Below are 24551 nucleotides of genomic sequence, written 5' to 3' on the forward strand. Positions count from 1 at the left end.
CAGCTGGAAGACGGCTCCCCAGGCTCTCCCCTGTAGTTTGCAGGCTCAAAGGGTTAAAAAGAGAGGGGGGGCACTAAATTTAGGCGCAATATTGTATATACAAGCAGCTATTGGGAAAAATTCACTCAATATAGTGTTAATCCCTAAATTATATAGCGCTCTGGTGTGTGCTGGCATACTCTCTCTCTGTCTCCCCAAAGGGCTGTGTGGGGTGCTGTCCTCAGTCAGAGCATTCCCTGTGTGTGTGTGGTGTGTCGGTACGGCTGTGTCGACACGTTTGATGAGGAGGCTTATGTGGTGGCAGAGCAGATGCCGATAAATGTGATGTCGCCCCCTGTGGGGCCGACACCAGAGTGGATGGATAGGTCGAAGGTATAAACCGACAGTGTCAACTCCTTACATAAAAGGCTGGATAACGTAACAGCTGTGGGACAGCCGGCTTCTCAGCCCGCGCCTGCCCAGGCGTCTCAAAGGCCATCAGGGGCTCAAAAACGCCCGCTCCCTCAGATGGCAGACACAGATGTCGACACAGAGTCTGACTCCAGTGTCGACGAGGTTGAGACATATACACAATCCACTAGGAACATCCGTTACATGATCCCGGCAATAAAAAATGTGTTACACATTTCTGACATTAACCCAAGTACCACTAAAAAAGGGTTTTATGTGTGGGGAAAAAAAGCAGGCAGTGTTTTGTTCCCCCATCAAATGAGTGAATGAAGTGTGAAAAAGCGTGGGTTCCCCCGATAAGAAACTGGTAATTTCTAAAAAGTTACTGATGGCGTACCCTTTCCCGCCAGAGGATAAGTTACGCTGGGAGATATCCCCTAGGGTGGATAAGGCGCTCACACGTTTGTCAAAAAAGGTGGCACTGCCGTCTTAGGATACGGCCACTTTGAAGGTACCTGCTGATAAAAAGCAGGAGGCTATCCTGAAGTCTGTATTTACACACTCAGGTACTAGACTGAGACCTGCAGATAGTGCTGCTGCAGCGTGGTCTGTGACCCTGTCAAACAGGGATACTATTGCGAACATAAGAGCATATTAAAGACGTCGTCTTATATATGAGGGATGCACAGAGGGATATTTTGCCGGCTGGCATCCAGAATTAATGCAATGTCCATTCTGTCAGGAGGGTATTAGAGACCCGACACTGGACAGGTGATGCTGACTTTAAAAGGCACATAGAGCCTTATAAGGGTGAGGAATTGTTTGGGGATGGTCTCTGGGACCTCGTATCCACAGCAACAGCTGGGAAGAAATATTTTTACCTCAGGTTTCCTCACAGCCTAAGAAAGCACTGTATTATCAGGTACAGTCCTTTCGGCTTCAGAAAAGCAAGCGGGTCAAAGGCGCTTCCTGTCTGCACAGAGACGAGGGAAGAGGGAAAAAGCTGCACCAGTCAGCCAGTTCCCAGAGAACTGGCAGACTGGTGCAGCTTTTTCCCTCTTCCCTCGTCTCTGTGCAGACAGGAAGCAAAATTCTTCCCCCGCTTCCTCTGAGTCCACCGCATGACGCGGGGGCTCCACAGGTGTAGCCAGGTACGGTGGGGGGCCGCCTCAAAAATTTCAGCGATCAGTGGGCTCGCTCACAGGTGGATCCCTGGATCCTTCAAGTAGTATCTCAGGGGTACAAGCTGGAATTCGAGGCGTCTCCCCCCCCGCCGTTTCCTCAAATCTGCCTTGCCGACAACTCCCTCAGGCAGGGAGGCTGTGCTAGAGGCAATTCACAAGCTGTATTCCCAGCAGGTGATAGTCAAGGTGCCCCTACTTCAACAAGGACGGGGTTACTATTCCACACTGTTTGTGGTACCGAAACCGGACGGTTCGGTGAGACCCATTTGAAATTTGAAATCCTTGAACACATACATAAAAAAATTTGAGTTCAAGATGGAATCGCTCAGGGCGGTTATTGCAAGCCTGGAGGAGGGGGATTACATGGTATCCCTGGACATCAAGGATGCTTACCTACATGTCCCCATTTACCATCCTCACCAGGAGTACCTCAGATTTGTGGTACAGGATTGCCATTACCAATTCCAAACACTGCCGTTTGGACTGTCCATGGCACCGAGGGTCTTTACCAAGGTAAGGGCAGAAATGATGATACTCCTTCGAAAAAAGGGAGTTTTAATTATCCCGTACTTGGACGATCTCCTTATAAAGGCGAGGTCCAAGGAGCAGTTGTTGGTCGGAGTAGCACTATCTCGGGAAGTGCTACAACAGCACGGATGGATTCTATACATTCCAAAGTCACAGCTGGTTCCTACCACACGCCTACTGTTCCTGGGGATGGTTCTGGACACAGAACAGAAAAAAGTGTTTCTCCCGCAGGAGAAAGCCAAGGAGCTGTCATCTCTAGTCAGAGACCTCCTGAAACCAAAACAAGTATCGGTGCATCACTGCACACGAGTCTTACGAAGCAAAATTCCATTCGGCAGGTTCCATGCAAGAACCTTTCAGTGGGACCTCTTGGACAAGTGGTCGGGATCGCATCTTCAGATGCATCGGCTGATAACCCTGTCTCCAAGGACCAGGGTATCTCTACTGTGGTGGCTGCAGAGTGCTCATCTTCAAGAGGGCCGCAGATTCGGCATACAGGACTGGGTCCTGGTAACCACGGATGCCAACCTTCGAGGCTGGGGGGCAGTCACACAGGGAAGAAATTTCCAAGGACTTTGGTCAAGTCAGGAGTCGTCCCTACACATAAATATTCTGGAACTGAGGGCCATTTACAATGCCCTAAGTCTGGCAAGGCCTCTGCTTCAAAACCAGCCGGTACTGATCCAATCAGACAACATCACGGCAGTCGCCCATGTAAACCGACAGGGCGGCACAAGAATCAGGATGGCGATGGCAGAAGCCACAAGGATTCTCCGATGGGCAGAAAATCACGTCTTAGCACTATCAGCAGTGTTCATTCCGGGAGTGGACAACTGGGAAGCAGACTTCCTCAGCAGACACGACCTACACCCGGGAGAGTGGGGACTTCATCCAGAAGTCTTCCAACTGTTGGTAAACCGTTGGGAAAGGCCACAGGTGGACATGATGGCGTCCCGCCTAAACAAAAAACTAGATATTGCGCCAGGTCAAGGGACCCTCAGGCAATAGCTGTGGACGCTCTAGTAACACCGTGGGTGTACCAGTCGGTTTATGTATTCCCTCCTCTGCCTCTCATACCAAAGGTACTGAGAATAATAAGAAAACGAGGAGTAAGAACGATACTCGTGGTTCCGGATGGGCCAAGAAGAGCTTGGTACCCAGAACTTCAAGAAATGATATCAGAGGACCCATGGCCTCTACCGCTCAGACAGGATCTGCTACAGCAGGGGCCCTGTCTGTTCCAAGACTTACCGCGGCTGCGTTTGACGGCATGGCGGTTGAATTCCGGATCCTAAAGGAAAAGGGCATTCCGGAGGAATTCATTCCTACGCTGATAAAAGCCAGGAAAAAAGTAACCGCAAACCATTATCACCGTATTTGGCGAAAATATGTTGCGTGGTGTGAGGCCAGGAAGGCCCCAACAGAGGAATTTTAGCTGGGTCGTTTTCTGCACTTCCTACAGTCAGGAGTGACTATGTGCCTAAACTTGGGTTCCTTTAAGGTCCAGATTTCGGCTCTGTCGATTTTCTTCCAGAAAGAACTGGCTTCACTGCCTGGAGTTCAGACATTTGTACAGGGAGTACTACATATTCAGCCCCCTTTTGTGCCTCCTGTGGCACCTTGGGATCTCAACGTGGTGTTGAGTTTCCTAAAATCACATTGGTTTGAGCCACTTAAAACTGTGGATTTGAAATATCTCACGTGGAAAGTGGTCATGTTATTGGCCTTGGCTTCGGCCAGGCGTGTGTCAGAATGGGCGGCTTTGTCATGTAAAAGCCCTTATCTGATTTTCCATATGGATAGGGCAGAATTGAGGACTCGTCCCCAGTTTCTCCCTAAGGTGGTATCAGCTTTTCACTTGAACCAACCTATTGTAGTGCCTGCGGCTACTAGGGACTTGGAAGATTCCAAGTTACTGGACGTAGTCAGGGCCTTAAAAATGTATATTTCCAGGACGGCTGGAGTTAGGAAAACTGACTCGCTTTTTATCCTGTAGGCACCCAACAAATTAGGTGCTCCTGCTTCTAAGCAGACTATTGCTCGCTGAATTTGTAGCACAATTCAGCTGGAGCATTCTGTGGCTGGATTGCCGCATCCTAAATCAGTAAAAGCCCATTCCACGAGGAAAGTGGGCTCATCTTGGGCGGCTGCCCGAGGGGTCTCGGCTTTACAACTTTGCCGAGCTGCAACTTGGTCAGGGGCAAACACGTTTGCTAAATTCTACAAATTTGATACCCTGGCTGAGGAGGACCTTGAGTTCTCTCATTCGGTGTTGCAGAGTCATCCGCACTCTCCCGCCCGTTTGGGAGCTTTGGTATAATCCCCATGGTCCTTTCGGAGTTCCCAGCATCCACTAGGACGTTAGAGAAAATAAGATTTTACTCACCGGTAAATCTATTTCTCGTAGTCCGTAGTGGATGCTGGGCGCCCATCCCAAGTGCGGATTGTCTGCAATACTTGTACATAGTTATTGTTAACTAAAGGGTTATTGTTATGAGCCCTCTGTTGAGAGGCTCAGTTATGTTTCATACTGTTAACTGGATATGGTATCACGAGTTATACGGTGTGATTGGTGTGGCTGGTATGAGTCTTACCCGGGATTCAAAATCCTTCCTTATTGTGTCAGCTCTTCCGGGCACAGTATCCTAACTGAGGCTTGGAGGAGGGTCATAGTGGGAGGAGCCAGTGCACACCAGGTTTTCTAAAAGCTTTCTTTTAGTTGTGCCCAGTCTCCTGCGGAGCCGCTATTCCCCATGGTCCTTTCGGAGTTCCCAGCATCCACTACGGACTACGAGAAATAGATTTACTGGTGAGTAAAATCTTATTTTTGTAAACGGCACAAACTAAGGGGCACAACTCTACTGGGGGCAATACTACTGGGGGCACAAACTAGGGGGCACAACTCTACTGGGGGCAGTACTACTGGGGGCACAAACTAGGGGGCACAACAACTCTAAAGGGGTCAATACTACTGGGGACATAACTGACCACGCCCCTTCATGAAGCCATGCCCCTCTTTTTTTTTGCCCCGGGCGCCACAAGGGCTAGATCTGGCCCTGCCTCCCCCAGACACATAATTACTTGCGTGGGACTGGCGAAAGGTTTCGATGGAGCGATATATGGTTGCATCTAAAGACCAAGCGGTAATTTGGTATCTAAGGGCGCTGCAAGCGCACAGAGGTACACCAGGGGAGGGCGCACGCTGCACAGGCATAAGACACATGGGCTCCACAGAGTCCCACTCAGAATCAGACCCTTTGTTAGAATATAGAGTACTAGGTACTTAGGATTAGTATTCTGTCACAGCAAGGCACAAAATCTGCGACGCGCGGAACTGTGCTGCCTGGCACGCGCTGCCAAAATGTCGGCCGTATGTGGACACATCTGAATATTGACAACATTTATTTCATCGAGTTCCATATTTTCCTGACCAAAAACTCTAAAAACTCATAGAGAAAAAAAAAGGGAAAATACAATTATAACAGCATAGTATCACAAACCATAAATCCCAGGCAATGAGCCTGTGTGCGTGTACCTCCCTAAACACAGTTACTTGGGATTTATAAACATAATCTTTCACCTTTTTTGGTGTTGCAGCATTGAATGTATGAAAACAACGCGCAACGCGCACGCTGGAATGGCCATTGTGTGTTCCTGATTTACATCTGATCATAGCAGCCACTGTTAATGGGTTCCAAGTGCTATTGTATGAATTGGACATCAGATAAGAACATCCGGCCCCTCCTAGTAATAAAAACCACCATCCTTAATATAGCTCTGACCTTCTTTTGTGTAGTGCATTGTATGATGGCCAAGACCTGACTTTAGCCGTGAGTGACCCTCGTGTTTTTCCTCTATTTGCAGTAAAATGTAGACCTATTTGCCAAGGGGCTCTAGAGGGGTCGTCGGCAGAAGTATACAGGATAGAAAACCACGCGGATCGCTGTCCAGAATGTTGTTTTTGTCATTCTCAATATTATTAATGTTTTATTTATATATTGCCACCGATTTACCCAGTGCTGTACAGAGAATTTATCCAGTGCTGTACAGAGATGTATTAACCTGGAGAAGGGATAAAGAAGTGATAAAGCGGTGATAAGCGCAAGGTAGTAATGCTCCAGCCAATCATTACAGATTTAAAAAATGACAGTTGGGAGCAGACTGGCTGGTGCGTTATCACCTTCCATTTATCACTTCTCCATCACTTCTCCATCCCTTCTCCAGTCTTTATACATCTGCCTCAGTGTACTTATCAGCAGGCTACGGAGTCGCATATCCAACAGAGTTTAATGGATCTGGGTGGCCTAAGCTTCCTCTATACTGTTCTCCTCCTCTTCCTCCTCCCCCCCTCTGTTGCAGCTCCATCACGAATGAGGTGGGCGGTCTGGACAGCCAATGATGTGATTTGTGCTGCATGTTGTCATCATGCCCCACCCATACTGCTTACAGTGCCGGTAAGTGTGGCATTTTAAAGCAGGTTGTGGGCCACAAAGACGCAATTGCGCTATCATGCTACTAGTGCATCCGCATCATGGCCGCCCCCGCCCAGCCATCCTGGCTTCCTCCTCCTCCCACAGGAGCTAGACCAGGAGTCGTCAAGTATGAAAGTTTGGGGCTCAAATGTATTAAGCCTTAAAAAGTGATACAGTGGAGACGGATAAAGAGTGATAAATTACCAGCCAATCAGCTTCCTTACTGTCATTTTTCAAACAGGGCCTGTATAACATGACAGTTAAGGTGGGTACACACTAATAGATATATCTGCAGATCAGTTGATCTGCAGATATATCTATGGACAGGTCGGGCAGTGTGTTGAGCATACACACTGCCCGATCCGTCGGGGACTGACGTCATGAAATGGGCGGGCGTGTACACACGCCCGCCCAGTTCAGCTGTCAATCACTGCCGATCACTGCAGCATGTGTACGGGCGGTCAGCCGACCACCCCGCACACACACAGCGTCGCGCAAATATGTCGGTAGATATATTGTCCGTCGGCTGTACTGCAGGGCCGACGCAATACGTCTGAGTTCGACGGAGTTCACAGACGTATCGGCCGTACATAATGGCCGACGGTCCCGCGATATATCGGCCGTTCAAGAGAACGGCCGATATATCGGCCAGTGTGTATGGGCCTTTAGGAAGCTGACTGGCTGGTGCGTTATCACTCTTTATCCCAGAGCCGGCCTTAGGCATAGGCAAACTAGGCAATTGCCTAGGGCATCTGGTATGCCATGGGGCACAAGCAGCTTCTGCTGATTAAAATGATATGCAGCATGCCTATATTCTGTGTGTAGCATTTCGTATGCAGATACAGCTACAGTCGCACACAGTATATAGGCATGCCACATATCGTTTTAATCAGCTAAAACTGCTTGTGCATCCTAGCCACATAACAATGTAAATAAGATGCATTTTCATAAAAAATAGGCACCCGACGTTAGCAGAACTGCCAGTTGACTCAAGCCAGGAACTATATGTGTCATTATGTGTATAAGGGCAGAAATAATATGCGGCATATGTGTAAGGGGCACTATGTGTGTCATTATGTGTATAAGGGCATTAACAATGTACGGCATATGTGTAAGGGAAATTATGTGTATAAGGGCATTAATAAGGGTTGGCATAATGTGTAAGGCGCATTATGTTTATAAGGACATTAATAATGTGTGTCATATGTGTAAGGGGCATTACTGTGTGGTATTATGTGTACAAATGCATTACCAGTGTGTGGCATTATGTGTATAAGGTGCTGTGTGGCCTGATGTGAATAAAGAGCAATATGGTGCGGTGTAAAGTGAATAAGGAGCAATATGGTGTGGTGTAATGAGAATAAATAGCAATATGGTGTGGTGTAATGTTAATAAGGAGCAATTCAGTATGATGTTATGTGAATGAGGGGCACTACTGTGAGGAGTAACATATATAAGGTAAAGTGGTACTACTGTGTGATGTAATGTGAATAAGGGACACTATTGCATGATAAATTGTGAATAAAATTGCACTACTGTGAGGCATAATTTAAATTGGGGGTACTATTGTGTGGGCATGCCCCTTGCCAGCAAAAACATACATTTTTGGGCTGTGCACTGAATGTGCACACTGTTCTTATTTAAATTACAGGGGGTAGGAAAATGAAAAAAAAAAAAAAGGACTGCTATGGGTGGGGGGTGATGGTGCTGGGAAAGGGTTGCAGGATCAGAGGCGGAACTAGCGGTGGTGCAAGGGGGCACCAGCAAAAATCTTGCCTAGGGCATCATATTGGTTAGGGCCGGCTCTGCTTTATCCATCTCCACTTTGACACTTTTCAAGGCTTAATACATTTGAGCCATAATATCTAGAATTCCAAACACCTAGCACTTCGTTTCAGACTCCCAAGGAGTCTTTCATTAATGACAAAAGTCTCCTTGGGAGTGTGAAACCTTTGAATAAAGCGTTTGATGAAGAGCACTGCCTCTTGGTATTGTATTTTGGGTTCACTCACATGTGGATTTTCTACCATGCACCCCCAATGCTGAAACAGCAAACAGTGAGCAACAATCTGCATTGGTATATAGTACAGCATAAGAAGATAGGGAGCAGCATGGTAAAGACTGAGCCTGTTTACCCTTTTGTTCCACTCCCATAAGTCAGTGTTGCTTGGCATTCGCCGCTGTGTCTGCATCCCTTACACCTCCGTTTGTCTTGCATGTTTCTGTCATCAGCTGACGAGCTTGCGTCGTCCTTGTTGGTAACCTTCCCTTTCCCTCCTGCCCAGTCTCCCGATAACATTCCCCAGCTCTCCATCTTGTCCCTCCTTCCACTCCCAGCCAGAACAAATGAATCTGCTCCCAAGGATGCCCTTAAAAGAGAAATTCGCAGAGTGCGGCAGTTAAACATTACGGCACAACCGGGGAACGTCACGTTATTTACACCTTACAAGCTGACATTCTGCGAGGTGGTCCGCAGGGTTCTGAGTGTAAATAATGCAGCGCTCCCCTTGGCCTGCCTTACTACGATATGGCAAAGGGAAGACATGTGGCGGGGGGATGGCGACCAGGCGCCCAGCCACTCCGGTAGATTAGCTTGGCGGTGCATGTATACTGTTTAATATTGCATCAAACAAAAAGGTGTTTCCAGTACTAATGAGACTTCTTATTTCTGCCCTTCAGAAACTGTCATGCAGCGTGCAGGCCAGCGTTCATAGCCACCCGCCCCGGAGGTGGCTGCATGTATGTTATCCCGCTTCTATTTTATTGCATGGTGTGTTCTGCTGCGTGTGAGAGTAGTGCATGGACGCTTCTGATTACTTATTAATTGCTGCCATTTAAATGACTCTCACTAATTGCCAACATCACGGGGTGTCTGTTCTGTGTGCATGCGTCTGTGTGCTTGTGTTACTTTAATGCCATGGCTATACAACCTTAAGGATTAAACTTGTTTTCTAATAGTGAAACTGTCAGGCTAACGTCTATGAGGAACTGAGATTGTGTCTCTGTGCAGTTTACACCTTCCTACAAAAGCCCACAGGACTTTTTCCACCAGGTTATATATTTTATTTTTGGCCACATAAGTTTTTTTTGTGTTTTTTTTTTTTTAATATTCGGCGTGATTGCCTAATCACATGACTCTTGCGCAGCATGCCCCATGTCTAAGAGGACTGGGAGGCTATGAATCAATTAGACACTGATAAAAACTGCAGAGCACCTGGGAAGGAAGGGTCATCATGGAACGTGACTAATATGCTAATCAGCCCAAATAATATGTTAATGACTCAGCTGATAATGTTGTGATATGAGCAGCCCCTCCCCCACCCAACTGCACTGCAAGTCAGTGGTCTCGGAACTCCTTATTGGCTGAAGGTGCAGAGACGAGAGGATGTTGAGCAAGTCTGTTTGCAGAGCATATATTTCATACATTTGCGCGGTGTGTCCATTGGAACCATATGCAACTTTGAGAGTTGCAGACGTGCATCTCCGCTTAGGGCTGAGTAGGTGTAACTGGCCTGTAACGGGCATAAGTTAAGGGCATGTCAGAATTACAAGTTTTCAGGTGTGGTTAGATGTGCGCCCTGTTGCGCAAAGTATCGATGTTCTCAGGACACGTTCTGCGACACAGGACACAGGGACGGCATCAGATTGCCAGTGATTGACAGTCTGATACTGATACATTTGGGGGAGAAGACTATCCCTGTTTGTGAAAACAGAGGTGTGTCGCCGCTGTTTAGTGGGAGGGAGGAGGCCAGGGATCTCCATTGTTGAATGGGCGGCTTGCGCGTCCCCTTGGTGCCGCAAGCCGCCTGATGGTGTGTGAGCGATCCGATGCCTGGGTCCTGGGAGGCGGGTCTTATGACTACTGCAGCAGGAAGCGGACTCCTCCTGCGCCATTTCCATAGCTACTGCGTCCACATCTGAATGACCCTCGTTATGCAGCGTTGGACATAAGTGTACATCTTTTGCACCAGGGTTAGGTCTGGTGTAAGTGTGCATTGATAATTATGGTGGCTCTGAAAGCAAATATTAAGAAACAAATATTCTACCTTTTGTTGAGGGAGTTAAATAAGGCAATCTGTCACCTGCTGCCATTCCTGACGGTTAGTGTGCGCACAGTGCTGTGTGCCGTACTCTCTGGGAGTGTCCGTGAGGCTCATGGCACAGAAGGTTACTCTACAGGATCATGCTGTAACGTCTGGTGAAGTGGGAAGATCAGACAGAGCCTTTATGACATGTTTCTGTACAATGCTCCCCCCCCCCCCCCCACCGGCCGCGGCATAGCCATTCCAATCACATCATAGCATAGCAGGTGCTCAGCAGTGCTTATGCATAAAATGACAGCAGGTATATTGTGGGTAGACAGTGGGCCTGTCATCAGGATGAGGCATTGGTTGTATTACTTATTTGTTCCTTAGGGGCCTATTCATTATAATTTGCGGTGGCCCCACGGAAATGATGTTTCTAAGTTGACGCAGGTTGTGGAACATAATCAAGGGGAGGAGGTGTGACCAGTGGTGTGTGGGTGTGGCCTGTGCCATGTGGGAGTGTGCCACCTGCATTATCAGCCCCAATGTTTCCCTAATTACATAAAAGTGAAAAAAATGCATCATTTAAAAGTAGAATGGAAATACAATTTAACACTTTCATTTATGGTCGATCAGCTAGGCGGCAGGTCCTCATGCATCATGAATGATGATGGTCCTATGTTTATGCAGAGGCCTGACGCGGCAGGACCATCCGTCCTATTTTTAATTTGTCCCTGTCCTGGCTTTAAGTGAAGAACATTAGCCTGCTGTAGTTGGGTTAACTTTCAGCACAAGTCCATGTAATGCAGATAGCCAGCCTGAACCAGTAATCTGTCATCTCTGGCATTTGCAAGGGGACTGCTGTGCCTAGTTTATTGGTAGGCTGGTCTGGGCCACACTAATAGTGTCAGAATGGGGTGCACTACTATTCCCAGTCTTACTTGTAGTCCGATAATCATTTGCTGCTCCCTGAGAACATGGCTCCCGCAACGATGCTCTTTCTGTGGCAGTACCAGTAGCCACGTTCTCCCGGGTGTGGTATAGAAGATCTACACGGTCTACATAGACAGTCAATAGGTCAACACCATATGGTCAACATGCATTAGATCAACATGGTCAAAAGGTCAACACAAGAATGGTCGACAGAAAAATGGCAGACACATTTTTTTCTTGTTTGGCCATATTTTATATATTTAATGTTTTGTGACCACCATCTGTACAAATGTAGACCCTTGCAGGCTTGCCATGCTTGGGCAAGGTGACTTGCTCCACTTCCATGGTTTACTGTTCCCAATCATTTGTGATTGTCATGTTGACATTTTTAACCTGCCGACCTTACATACTGTCGACTTTTCATCTGTTAACCTTTTTGTACCTGTCGACCATATGGTGTTGACCTATTGACTATCTAACTAGACAGTGTCGATCTATCATCGGATACCATTCCCCCTACCACTGACAGAATGCTGTAGCATCAAGGTATGACTTCCAAGATGTATACTGGTATGGGCCTATATTCGATGGGCAGTCTTAAGGTGGGTATACACTTAGCAATAAAGTAAACGACGTTGCACCTTTTGACCCTTCCTGAGCGACATAGTTTATTTTATCGCTAAGTGTGTATGCCGTTGAGCGATACGCGGCCCCGCGGGTCATTTTACGACCCTCGGTGTCGGCCGTGCATGCAGCTCAATTTGGACTTATTGTCCAAAACTGCATGCTCCTGCTGGCCGTGGCATGACGTCACTGTGCGATATCATTAATGATATCGCACAATGTGTTTGCCCGCCATTGGGCGTCCCGGCCTGGAAGGAGAACCACTAGGCGACGTCGCTCATCGAGCACATGGCCTAGTGTGTACCCACCTTTACACGCAACATGGGACTTTTCACAGAGCCGCATTAACTGTGTGCGATTCATAGGTCACTCACGTGACTGATGATTATTATATGCCGCTACCCTATAGTAACCATGTCTAAGTATATACTCGGTCAAGAGAATTCAAAAGTGAAAACAAATAATCTAAAAATATTTTAGAATTTCCAGTTCAAAAAAAGAACTTTAACCACACAAAAATGTTATGTTATAACCCCCCTCCCCGCCTTCCCTTGATTCTCCATGTTGAAAAACCCCAACTGGGTGGCAGTGCCGTGGCCTGGCAGAATACAGTCTCATACCCGCTAGCAACGTGACTCTTTCAATCATGTTTTTACTAAAAAGAAAAATGTGAATGCAAGCCCAGTGGGTATCTGGCCTGAGGTACTGGGGCAATGAGACTGAAAACTCTCTTAAGGCAGGAAAATATAGCCGATAATGAACACTGCGCACTTCAGCAAATTGAGTCTCGTGGCGAAGCCAAAGGGGATTTTTACTGTGCTACAGCCGCAATCTGCTTCCAGTGTGTTTCCTCATTTTTGAGAAGTGATTTCAGGCACAAGTCCCATTTTAAGTATAGGGATTTGTAGAAGTATGAGTGACCATTTCAGTATTGCAGTACAGCTTGTAGAGCCCAGTATATTGATTTTAATTAGGTTCCGTTGTTTTTGAGGGGAGTACTTCCTAGTTGATATGTTTAAAACCATTGGCTTCTCTGCGACACTCAGTTAACCTCTGGAAGCAAGCAGCAACATTGTAACTACATTGCATAAAATTAATAGTCGCTGATCTATTGTAGTAGTATGCCATAAGTTAGTACAGGGTATGTCACTGATTCCAAGATTTCAGCAGTATAGTACATTTGCGGAACAGAGGCTTACAGTGCTATTAACACGAATTAACAGGACCCGATAGTGGAAGGGTTTACTGTTCCAGGTACTAAAGTAATGAAAATCATCTAGTGTAAGGGCGGGGCTTATTACAGGTATTTGAATGATAAGCCCCACCCATTTTAATGATAAGCCAGACTTTAGGTCCTTTAATTTCCATGCATGCTTCTGTTCCCAATTTTGCAACATGTAACTATGTATTTATTATTTATGAATTTATTTACTTATATTACTATCACTCTTGTGTATATACATATATATATATATATATATATATATATATATAGAGAGAGAGAGAGAGCGCGAACACATATTTTGCAACACTGTACAGAGAATAGTTAGTGTATATGTGGTAGACTGTAACTAACAACTGACCTACTGTACCATTATGTTTTTTGAGCTTCCAGAGGAACTTGACCAAACACGGGGAGAACACACAAATACCACACAGATAGGGCCTTGGTGAGAATCTAAGCTAAGGCCTTGTTGCTGCTAGGCAGTAATGCTAACCACTACACAACCATGCTGCCCATAAATACATGAATAATAATAAAGAATAAACGTTAGTATCTGGCAATCCTGACATATCTGCCACCATTCTAGGTTGAACAATCTGACTCTCCAGCTGTTCGGGGACTATAGCTCCCAATAGAAAGATGCATGATGGGACTTTTAGCACAACCTCAGCTGGCTAGCCACATATTAACCTATCCTAACATCTGCCACCTTGTGGTGCACTGGTATATTGCATGTTGACACTGTCCTGTTGGTTTGTGCACTGTTAAATCTTATAATATCCGACAAAGCAACACAGACGTTACTCTAACCATATTACCTCCCACCACAAGAAGCTGAAATATCTAATGGGCCACAAGGAGAAAGTGGCCCCTAATGTGTCTTGCTTTTGTTATTGGCATTGTTTTCTGAATCACAGAGATCCCAATCAGAACAGAAACATAACATATGGCAAGGATAGTCATAACAAGTGATCATTTTGCAAATATAATACAACCAACCAAATGCCTCCACTAGGTGAAGACAAATATACTGATTGTGTGCATGTGTGGGGTGTATTTGTGTGTGTTGTGTATGTCTTTGTGTGTGTAATGCATTCCGATGCTTCAGTACATATCCATGTATTCATCCCATGTATGTATACATTAGACTGTATGCTTGTACCATAGTTACACATGGTAAGACCAGTCCTGTACATCATGTGATATTACCTGTCAGTGCTGATTGGTGCCATTTCTTTGTCAATAGAACTATGGTGAAGGATCTCACTATGAACACATGAGCAGCAGAGAGCTGACGTCACACGACAATCTCTCCCCGCCATTTGTCAATTCAAGAATGCAAAGTAAGTCGCACAACTTTATCTCTCTCTCCGCTGTCATTACAGCTAGTGTCACACCAGCAGTCTGTTGAGCGATCAGATTGTTGTCCTATCCAGAAGTCTTCCTATTACAATATACTGATATGTGACTTGGTTCTGTTCTGCATTCGTTTCCCTATCCAGTTGTTGGAGCGTGTTCTTGGTTTGATCAAAGGTTCCCAACAGAAAAAGCAATCTGTGAACATTTAATAGTTTGGGTGCTTTGACTTTTTGTTCACACATTGTTTTCATAATCACTGCAATAAGAATAATCATGATTAAAATCACAGAAGATCACTGGAACGTAATCACAGAAATTGTGGATTTGGTGAGATTTCACATGTCGCAATGATTCAGGATTTCAATTTAAAAGCAAAAAAGCACATAAAGGTGGAATTCAATTAGCCCTGATAATTTTTCAGGGGAGAAAAAAGAGGCATTTACCCTGATTTCTTCCCAATGTTTTGTTTCAAGTTATTCAATTATAGCTTGTTTTTTTTTTCTCCCGAAAAATAACCCATTTGCAGACAAAAACACATAATAGGGCGGCATTACGCCCGATCTTGTGTCTAAAGTGACGAGAGATCACGGGGCGCAATTCAATTGTTTGGGGGACCAACTGGGTCACTTTTCACGCATTTCAGCTCGCCACCACCAGGGCGAGCAACAATTGAATTGCTCCGTAGGGCGCCATCTAGTGGCAGCTGGCATGTGCCACAATTAAATATCGCCCACAGAATCCATGATAAGTTCACGGCCCCCAGGCAGGTGAAAAAAATCAGTGTCGGCTTCGGGGCTAATTGAATTCCCACCCATAATAATCTGTTGTGCAGAACTCCACTGTTATAACTATTTTTTGTTTGCTAGTATTTTATTCTATAGTTACTAAATACGACTGTGCCTCTACAAAATAGCCATCGCATCGAACTTGGCTGAATTTCCACAATCATTTGCTATTGCCAGTCCATCAGCTTCTCTGTGTGCTACTGTATATTCAGGATTTTAACAGAAATGTATTTATACGCTCGGAGTTCATCATTGTAATTTATACGCTCGGAGTTCATCATTGTGACTCCCAATGAGCAAACACAGAGAATGTAGAACTGACGGAAGCTGATAAATGAATTATGACTTTTTTGTAAATATTCTGCTGCATATATCTTCTTTTATAGTTTTTTTTTATGCACTTTATCTTGTCCTTTAGAGCAACTTCTTTTCGGGTGTGGTATGGAGTGTCAACCACTATTGGTCGACAGTAACTAAGTCGAAAGGGATTGTAGGTCGACATGTTCTAGGTCAAAAGGTCGACATGAGTTTTTTTAATATATATTTTGGTGTCGTTTTCTCGGTACAGTGACCGGGAACCCCAATTAGGGCACTATGTCCCTTGCATGGCTCGCACTTCGGGTACCATATGTTCAACATTAATTAAAGGTCAACATGATAATAGTCCCAAACAAAAATGTCCGACACTTTTTTTGTTTTTGTTTGGCCATATCTTGTATATTGAATGTTTTGTGACCACCATCTATACAAACATAGACCCTTGCGGGCTTGACATGCTTTGGGCAAGGTGGCTTGCTCCATTTCCACGGTTTACTATCCCCAATCGTAGTACACGTGGATCGTTAAGTATTAAAAAGTAAAAAAAAAAGATAAAAAAAAAAAAAAAAACTGATGTCGACCTTTTGACCTGTCGACCTAGAACATATCGACCTAGAGACCCTGTCGACCTAGAAACACTGTCGACCAATAGTGGTCAACCTAAGTGTGGTCGACCTAGAGACCGGACAACCTTTTTTTCCATTGACTTTCTATTAAAAAACAAATGTAAAAAAAAAAAAGAAGGTTGGTTTAGTTGACTTGGTGCTTGGTGTATCCCATCACATTAAGGCATGACTGGGCGTTGTTATGCTTTGTAGTATAACCTTCAACGGGTTTCAGCTGTTGTAGAACTACAGATTCCAGCACTGATCTGTAGTGTATTACGGAGTCTCATTTAATTATAACTAAAAAGACAACGAGTCCAATGGCTCTATTCTGCAGCGCGGTGTAATTCTTAAAATGTTCCAGGCATTATGTGACGATTATGTATAGAATTCAGTGAATGCTAATAGTGTGGATTCTATAGACTGTGTATTGTTGAGTGTATACGCACAGATGTGAAATTGTTTGCTTTTATGTATTTTTAAAAGAAAATGAATAATTTAATAGTACATCTCAGTTGTTTGCCGTGTGTGTTTATTTCATACGTCTGTATATCTTGAGAATGCAGCAGTTTAGTTATTTGGTAACTAGCATAGGATCTGCTGTGAGTTATACATTGATTTCAGAGTACGGAATATTGATTTTCGGAATAATACATATAGAGACACCTTTACAGGTGCAGGATGATGGTTAGTTCCACCCTGGACAATACAATTATATTGTTGTAGAATCACTTTTATTATGCCGTTTATCCAGAATATTCTGCATGCCGGGTGCAATACCAGTGGGCGTAGCCCTGACCCACGCATTTAGCAAAACTGTTTTTTACCACTCGTTACTACCGCCTGTGAAATGTTAATGTTTTACGCACTGCCACTGGCTAATCAATCTAAGTTTGCTCCAGTCATGTTATTGCTTGTCTGCCAGTGCATTGTGCGCTATGTGGTTAGCCAAGGAAATAAAAGCACAGGCTCTATGTCTCGGGAGATCACTGTATCCCTTTAGTAACAGATAAAATGTATTCCCCGCTTTGATTCGCTAAGCAACTAAATTTTGTTTTAAAGATTAAAAAGAGGGGGGGAATTACAGTATGAGCGCTACTTATGCTTAGCACCTGAAAATACATTATTTTGGTTAGTAATTTAAAAGTATGTTTACAGCTCCTTTAGGAGCAGGTAGCAAGGGGTGTACAGTATTGTTGTTGCTTGCCCTACCTCTCCCTACCTCTGGTGTGTCTCGCGGTATTCCTCAGCCTGCTGTGGCTGTCTGCGGCTCCGGGTGTTCCGCCGCCTTTCTCCCGCTGCGTCCAGCAGGGAGCGGGATGATAACATCGTGCGGCAGGCGCCGGGTCTTTCAGGTGGTAGTCTGTAGTTCCTCCTTGCTTCCGTAACTAGTCTCCAACGCGTTTCATGCATATGCTGCACTTTTTCGAGGATGACTATAGTTGGGAATAGATCCAGTATTTATAAGAGAAAACTTTATTGTTCTCCGTTTAAATCCCGGAACTTCCAGTCCAGAAGTGATCCAATCCAGAGGGAATCACATGTTTTATTTGGATTCCATATAAAAACCTTAAGTCCAAAGTTAATTTCTAAAAAATTCATTTATGGCGCCATGCTCTATCTAAAGTTAAAAAGTATCCCTTCTGCTGATTAGACGCTGAGCTTTATGCTGACCACACAGCAGGAGGGATGAGGCATGTGGAGGAATTCCGGCCTGGGAGCATGGTGCAGTCTGATAGACTGTCTCCTAAGGTGAAACGAGCGCTCAGCATGGGATGCCTGCTTACTTATATGGTCCACAAATAATCGGGAGCAGTATATTAGGTTGTCATTGACCATGATAATAATGATCTAAGTAACCCTAAGGCTATGCAGGATGGCCGGGAAGCCTGCGCTAGAAGATGCAGAACCTGGCCAAGGCACGCCTACAAAACAGGGGCACGTGTCAATCATGCTACTGGGGGAACTATGAGGGACAATATTGGACCCGTTCAGCATATGTTCGGTCCTCCCACATCGGAGTCGTACACAAACTATCGGGTTTAAGTACTTCTCTGAATCAGGCCTATAGAGACCGTCTATGGCTTATATATAATGGCTGCAGGGTGTGTGGTGCACACAGGGGGGGGCCACACCACACACATATATAGTTATACTTATCACGTCGTATGGTGGCCCTGCACAGCAGCCATTTTCCAGAAGACCTGCACAGTAGACTCTGGCCAGAAAGGAGAGGGCCCGCACAGAGTCTGCACCTGGGTCCTCTCCTCTCTTAAAACGCTACTGGTGCCCATTAGGGTGCATCAAACGCCCCATGAATTTTTAAAAGTAAGAAAAATTATTTGTCCCAATGCTACATTTTTTTGATTTGTTAAGGATATATTGCATACCAATTTTGAAGAATCTGAGATGATATTTACGTGGCCCACCATGCCCCTGAAGATTAAAGATTTCTATTAATTTCTATTTTTCTATTTATTTTATTTTATTTCTGTTTATTTCTATAAATTTCTATTTATTAAATCTGAAAAAGAAATAATGATTTGATTAATGATTAATGATTTGTATGGGAACAGCCACGATAGGCCCATGAGGCTTCATGCTGTTCCCTTTCTTTATGTTCTTATGTTCTTAAATCAATGTAAGACACGCATTCATGGCACACATACAAAAGTTGGCTTCGTTTTACTAAAGTTAGTTGTTTTGTATAATACAATACAGTACAATACAATACAATATAGACAATTTTTGGGTGTGGAGGTGGACCACCTAAGACAAATCGTACATCATATTTTTTTTCCACAGTTGTTTCTATGCTAAAAAGGTACATTTTAAGAATAGGGACAGCAAGCATTCCGAATGTCGGGGCGTTTGATGCACCCTAGTGCCCATCAACTGTATGACTATACACCAAACAGTCAGATGAGGAACAGATGGGTCTCTGGTCAGGTTGAGACTGATCAATGAAGGCACAGTTACCCAGTTGTTGGCCTAGAACTACCAAGTAGGATTGTACATTGGTTAGCCACTATTGATGTTCCCGATCCTATTGAAGGACATTTCCAGCAAATTGCAGGTTTCCTATGGCTGCCAGCCATCGAATGCAGTTTTCCAATGCCCATCAGGTGGATGACTTTCATTTTTCTTCTGTAGACACCCAGAAGTGATGTACGCAACTCAGATGAGACGCACAAAGCTCTGACTGCTTCTGCGCTCACGCACAGTATGACCTTCAGTGGTCTCGAATGATGATGATTTGATGGTTGCTGGGCAAAATGCTCAGCAACCATTTGATGCCAGTCTTCCAATGTCCATCCCTACTAACAAGCTGAATGTTGACCTCAGTCCTAATTAATGACCTGAAGGCCACTTCCTCTTCTGCCCCTTGCTCAAAACTTATATGTTTATTTGTATTGTATTTTTATACACAATTCCTATATAATAATAGGCTAACACTGCTCCTTACCTCTATGGGGGAAAGTCAAGTGTTTTGTGTGCCGACGTAAGCTACTAGATGGCACTGGACGGAGCAGTTCAAGTGTTGCTCCATTCATCCGAGCACAGCCCCCCGCGCTGATATTACTGTTATGTTGTTCCATCATTTCTCTAACGTCCTAGTGGATGCTGGGGACTCCGTCAGGACCATGGGGGAATAGCGGGCTCCGCAGGAGACAGGGCACATCTAAAAAAGCTTTTTTGGTCACATGGTGTGTACTGGCTCCTCCCCCTATGACCCTCCTCCAAGCCTCAGTTAGGTTTTTGTGCCCGTCCGAGAGGGTGCAATCTAGGTGGCTCTCTTAAAGAGCTGTTTAGAAAAGTTTTTTTTAGGTTTCTAATCAGTGATTCCTGCTGGCGACAGGATCACTGCAACGAGGGACTTAGGGGAGAGACTTGCAACTCACCTGCGTGCAGGAGGATTGAAGTCTTAGGCTACTGGACACTGAGCTCCAGAGGGAGTCGGAACACAGGTCAGCCTGGGGTTCGTCCCGGAGCCGCGCCGCCGATCCCCCTTACAGACGCTGAAGAACGGCAGAACGGAGGTCCGGAAACAGGCGGCAGAAGACTCCTCAGTCTTCATGAAGGTAGCGCACAGCACTGCAGCTGTGCGCCATTGTTGCTACACGGCTCACTGATCTCGGTCACGGAGGGTGCAGGGCGCTGCTGGGGGCACCCTGGGCAGCAATATAGATTACCTTAGAGGCAAATAAATACATCACATATAGCCATTAAGGCTATATGTATGTATTTAACCCAGGCCAGTTTTCCTAATAACCGGGAGAAAAACCCGCCGAGAAAGGGGCGGAGCTTATTCTCCTCAGCACTCAGCGCCATTTTCCTGACCAGCTCCGCTGGTGAGGAAGGCTCCCACTCTCCCCTGCACTACAGAAACAGGGTTAAAGAGAAGGGGGGCATAAATTGGCGATATAATTATATATTAAGAGCGTATATATATAGAAACAACACCTTCTAGGGTTGTTATATACATTATGGCGCTTTTGGTGTGTGCTGACAAACTCTCCCTCTGTCTCCCCAAAGGGCTAGTGGGTCCTGTCCTCTATCAGAGCATTCCCTGTGTGTGTGCAGTAGGTCGGTACGTGTGTGTCGACATGTATGAGGAAAATGTTGGTGAGGAGACGGAGAAAATTGCCTGTAATGGTGATGTCACTCTCTAGGGAGTCGACACCGGAAATGGCTTATTTAGGGAATTACGTGATAATGTCAACACGCTGCAAGCCGGTTGACGACATGAGACAGCCGGCGGACAAATTAGTATCGGTCCAGGCGTCTCAGACACCGTCAGGGGCTTGTAAAAACGCCCATTTACCTCAGTCGGTCGACAGACACTGACACGGACACTGACCCCAGTGTCGACGGTGAAGAAACAAACGTATTTTTCCTTTAGGGCCACAAGTTACATGTTAAGGGCAATGAAGGAGGTGTTACATATTTCTGATACCACAAGTACCACAAATAAGGGTATTTTGTAGGGTGGGAATAAACTACTTGTAGTTTTGCCTGAATCAGATAAATTAAATGAAGTGTGTGATGATACGTGGGGTTCCTCCGATAGAAAGTTATGGGCGGTATACCCTTTTTCCCGCCAGAAGTAAGGGCGAGTTGGAAAACACACCTTAGGGTGGATAAGGCGCTCACACGCTTATAAAAAACATGGCGTTACCGTTTCCAGATACGGCCGCCCTCAAGGAGCCAGCTGATAGGAAGCTGGAAAATATCATAACAGTATATACACACATACTGGTGTTATACTACGACCAGCAATCGCCTCAGCCTGGATGTGCAGCGCTGAGGGGGCTTGGTCGGATTTCCTGACTGAAAATTTTGATACCCTTGACAGGGACAGGATTTTATTGTCTATAGAGCATTTTAAGGATGCATTTCTATATATGCGTGATGCGCAGAGGCATATTTGCATTCTGGCATCAAGAGTAAATGTGATGTACATATCTGCCAGACGAAGACACGACAGTGGTCAGGTGAGGCAGATTCCAGACGGCATATGGAAGTATTGCCGTATAAAGGGGCGGTCCATTGGACCTGGTGGCCATGGCAACAGCTGAAAAATCCACCTTTTGTTACCCCGAGTCACATATTGGCAGAAAAGGACACAGTCTTTCAGTCTCAGTCCTTTCGTCCTCATACGGGCAGGCGGGCAAAGGCCAGTCATATCTGCCCAGGGGTAGAGGAAAGGGAAGAAGACTGCAGCAAGCAGCTCATTCCCAGGAACAGAAGCTCCTCACGGCTTCTGCCAAGTCCGCAGCATAACGCTGGGGCCGTACAAGCGGACTCAGGTGCGGTAGGGGGTCATCTCAAGAGTTTCAGCAACACTCGCAAAGGAACTCCGGGATCCTACATGTAATATCCCAGGTGTACATTGGAAATTCGAGACGTCTCCCCCTCACACAATTCACAGGCTGTATTCCCAGCAGGTGATAATCAAAGTACCCTTCTTACAACAAGGAAGGGGGTAGTATTCCACACTATATTGTGGTACTGAAGCCAACCGGCTCGGTGAGATCTGAAATATTTGAACACTTACATACAAGCGTTCAAATCAAGATGGAGTCACTCGGAGCAGTGATAGCGAACCAGGAAGTAGGGGACGATATGGTGTCACTGGATATCAGGGACGCTTACCTACAGGTCCAAATTTGCCCTTCTCACCAAGGGTACTTCAGGTTCCTGGTACAGAACTGTCACTATCAGTTCAGACGCGGCCGTTTGGATTGTCCACGGCGCCCCGGGTCTTTACCAAGGTAATGACCGGAATGATGATTTTACTTAAAAGAAACATGGACGCTTTCCTGATAAGGGCAAGGTCCAGAGAACAGTTGGAGGTCGGAGTAGCACTATCTTAAGTAGTTCTACGACAGCACGAGGGGATTCTAAATATTCCAAAATCGCAGCTTTTTCCGACGACACGTCTACTGTTCCTAGGGATGATTCTGGACACAGTCCAGAAAAACGTGTTTCTCCCAGTGGAGAAAGCCAGGGAGTTATCCGAGCTAATCGGGATCCTCCTAAAACCAGGACAAGTGTCAGTGCATCATTGCACAAGAGTCCTGGTAAAAATGGTGGCTTATTACGAAGCAATTCCATTCGGCAGATTTCCCGCAAGAACTCTTCAGTGGGATCTGCTGGACAAATGGTCCGGATCGCATCCTCAGATGCATCAGCGGATAACCCTATATCCAAGGACAAGGGTGTCTCTCCTGTGGTGATTACAGAGTGCTCATCTTCTAGAGGGCCGAAAATTCGGCATTCAGGATTGGATGCCGGTGACCACGGAGGCCAGCCTGAGAGGCTGGGGAACAGTCACACAGGGAAAAAATTTCCAGGGAAGTGTGATTAAGTCTGGAGAATTCTCTCCGCATAAATAAGCTTAGAGCAAATTTATAATGTTCTAAACTTAGCTAGACCTCTGCTTCAAGGTCAGCCGGTATTGATCCAGTGGGATAACATCACGGCAGTCGCCCACGTAAACAGATAGGGCGGCACAAGAAGCAGGAGGGCAGTGACAAAACTGCAAGGATTTTTCGCTAGGCGGAAAATCATGTGATAGCACTGTCAGCAGTGTTCTTTCCGGGAGTGGACGACTGGGAAGCAGACTTCCTCAGCAGGCATGACCTCCACCCGGGAGAGTGGAGACTTCATAGGGAAGTTTTTCAACATGATTGTGGACCGTTGGCAAAGACCAAAGGTGGACATGATGGCGTCCCGCCCGAACAAAAAACGGGACAGGTATTCCGCCAGGTCATGAGACCTTCAGGCGATAGCTGTGGATGTTCTGGTAACACCGTGGGTGTACCAGTCAGTGTATGTGTTCCCTCCTCTGTTTCTCATAACCAAGGTATTGAGAATTATAAGACATAGAGGAGTATGAACTATACTAGTGGCTCCGGATTGGCCAAGAGGGACTTGGTACCCGGAACTTCAAGAAATGCTCACAGAGGACTAAGGGCCTGGGGAGCTAAGAAGGGACTTGCTTCAGCAAGTACCATGTCTATTCCAAGACTTACCGCGGCTGCGTTTGACGGCATGGCGGTTGAATGCCGGATCCTGAAGGGAAAAGGCATTCCATAAGAGGTCATACCTACCCTGGTCAAAGCCAGGAAGGAGGTGACCGCACAACGTCATCACCACATGTGGTGAAAATATGTTGCGTGGGTGAGGCCAGGAAGGCTCCACGACGGAAATTCAACTAGGTCGATTTCTACACTTCCTGAAAACAGGAGTGTTTTGGGCCTCAAATTGGGGTTCATTAACATTTAAATTTCGGCCCTGTAGATTTTCTTCCAGAAAGAATTGACTTCAGTTCCTGAAGTCCAGATTGTAAAGGGTGTATTGCATATACAGCTTTTTTGTGCCTCTAGGGGCACCGTGAGGTTTCAACATAGTGTTGGGATTTCTTAAAATCATATTGGTTTGAACAGCTCAAATCTGTGGATTTGAAATATCTCACATGGAAAGTGACCATGCTGTTGACCAATATCTCACATGGGAAGTGACCATGTGTTAGCCCTGGCCTCGGCCAGGCGATTGTCAGAATGGGCGGCTTTGTCTTACAAAAGCCCATATTAAAAT

The 24551-nt window shown here is 45.7% G+C and overlaps 1 protein-coding gene across 10 annotated transcripts in view; it reads left to right on the top strand.

The window, feature by feature from the left end:
• TCF4 (transcription factor 4) overlaps window positions 1–24551 on the top strand; it is a 611629-nt gene that overhangs the window by 199591 nt on the left and 387487 nt on the right. For 6 of the 10 annotated variants that reach the window (XM_063959822.1, XM_063959782.1, XM_063959837.1 and 3 more), the window contains exons 4-5: window positions 9254–9313; window positions 14628–14724. In XM_063959822.1, the coding sequence (XP_063815892.1) occupies window positions 9254–9313; window positions 14628–14724 (157 nt within the window). The remainder of the gene's footprint in view (window positions 1–9253; window positions 9314–14627; window positions 14725–24551) is intronic. The other 4 variants (XM_063959800.1, XM_063959846.1, XM_063959815.1 and 1 more) reach the window with 1 other exon arrangement.

This window comes from Pseudophryne corroboree, chromosome 1 (genome assembly GCF_028390025.1).
Source record: "Pseudophryne corroboree isolate aPseCor3 chromosome 1, aPseCor3.hap2, whole genome shotgun sequence".
In the NCBI taxonomy this organism is placed as follows: Eukaryota; Metazoa; Chordata; class Amphibia; order Anura; family Myobatrachidae; genus Pseudophryne; species Pseudophryne corroboree.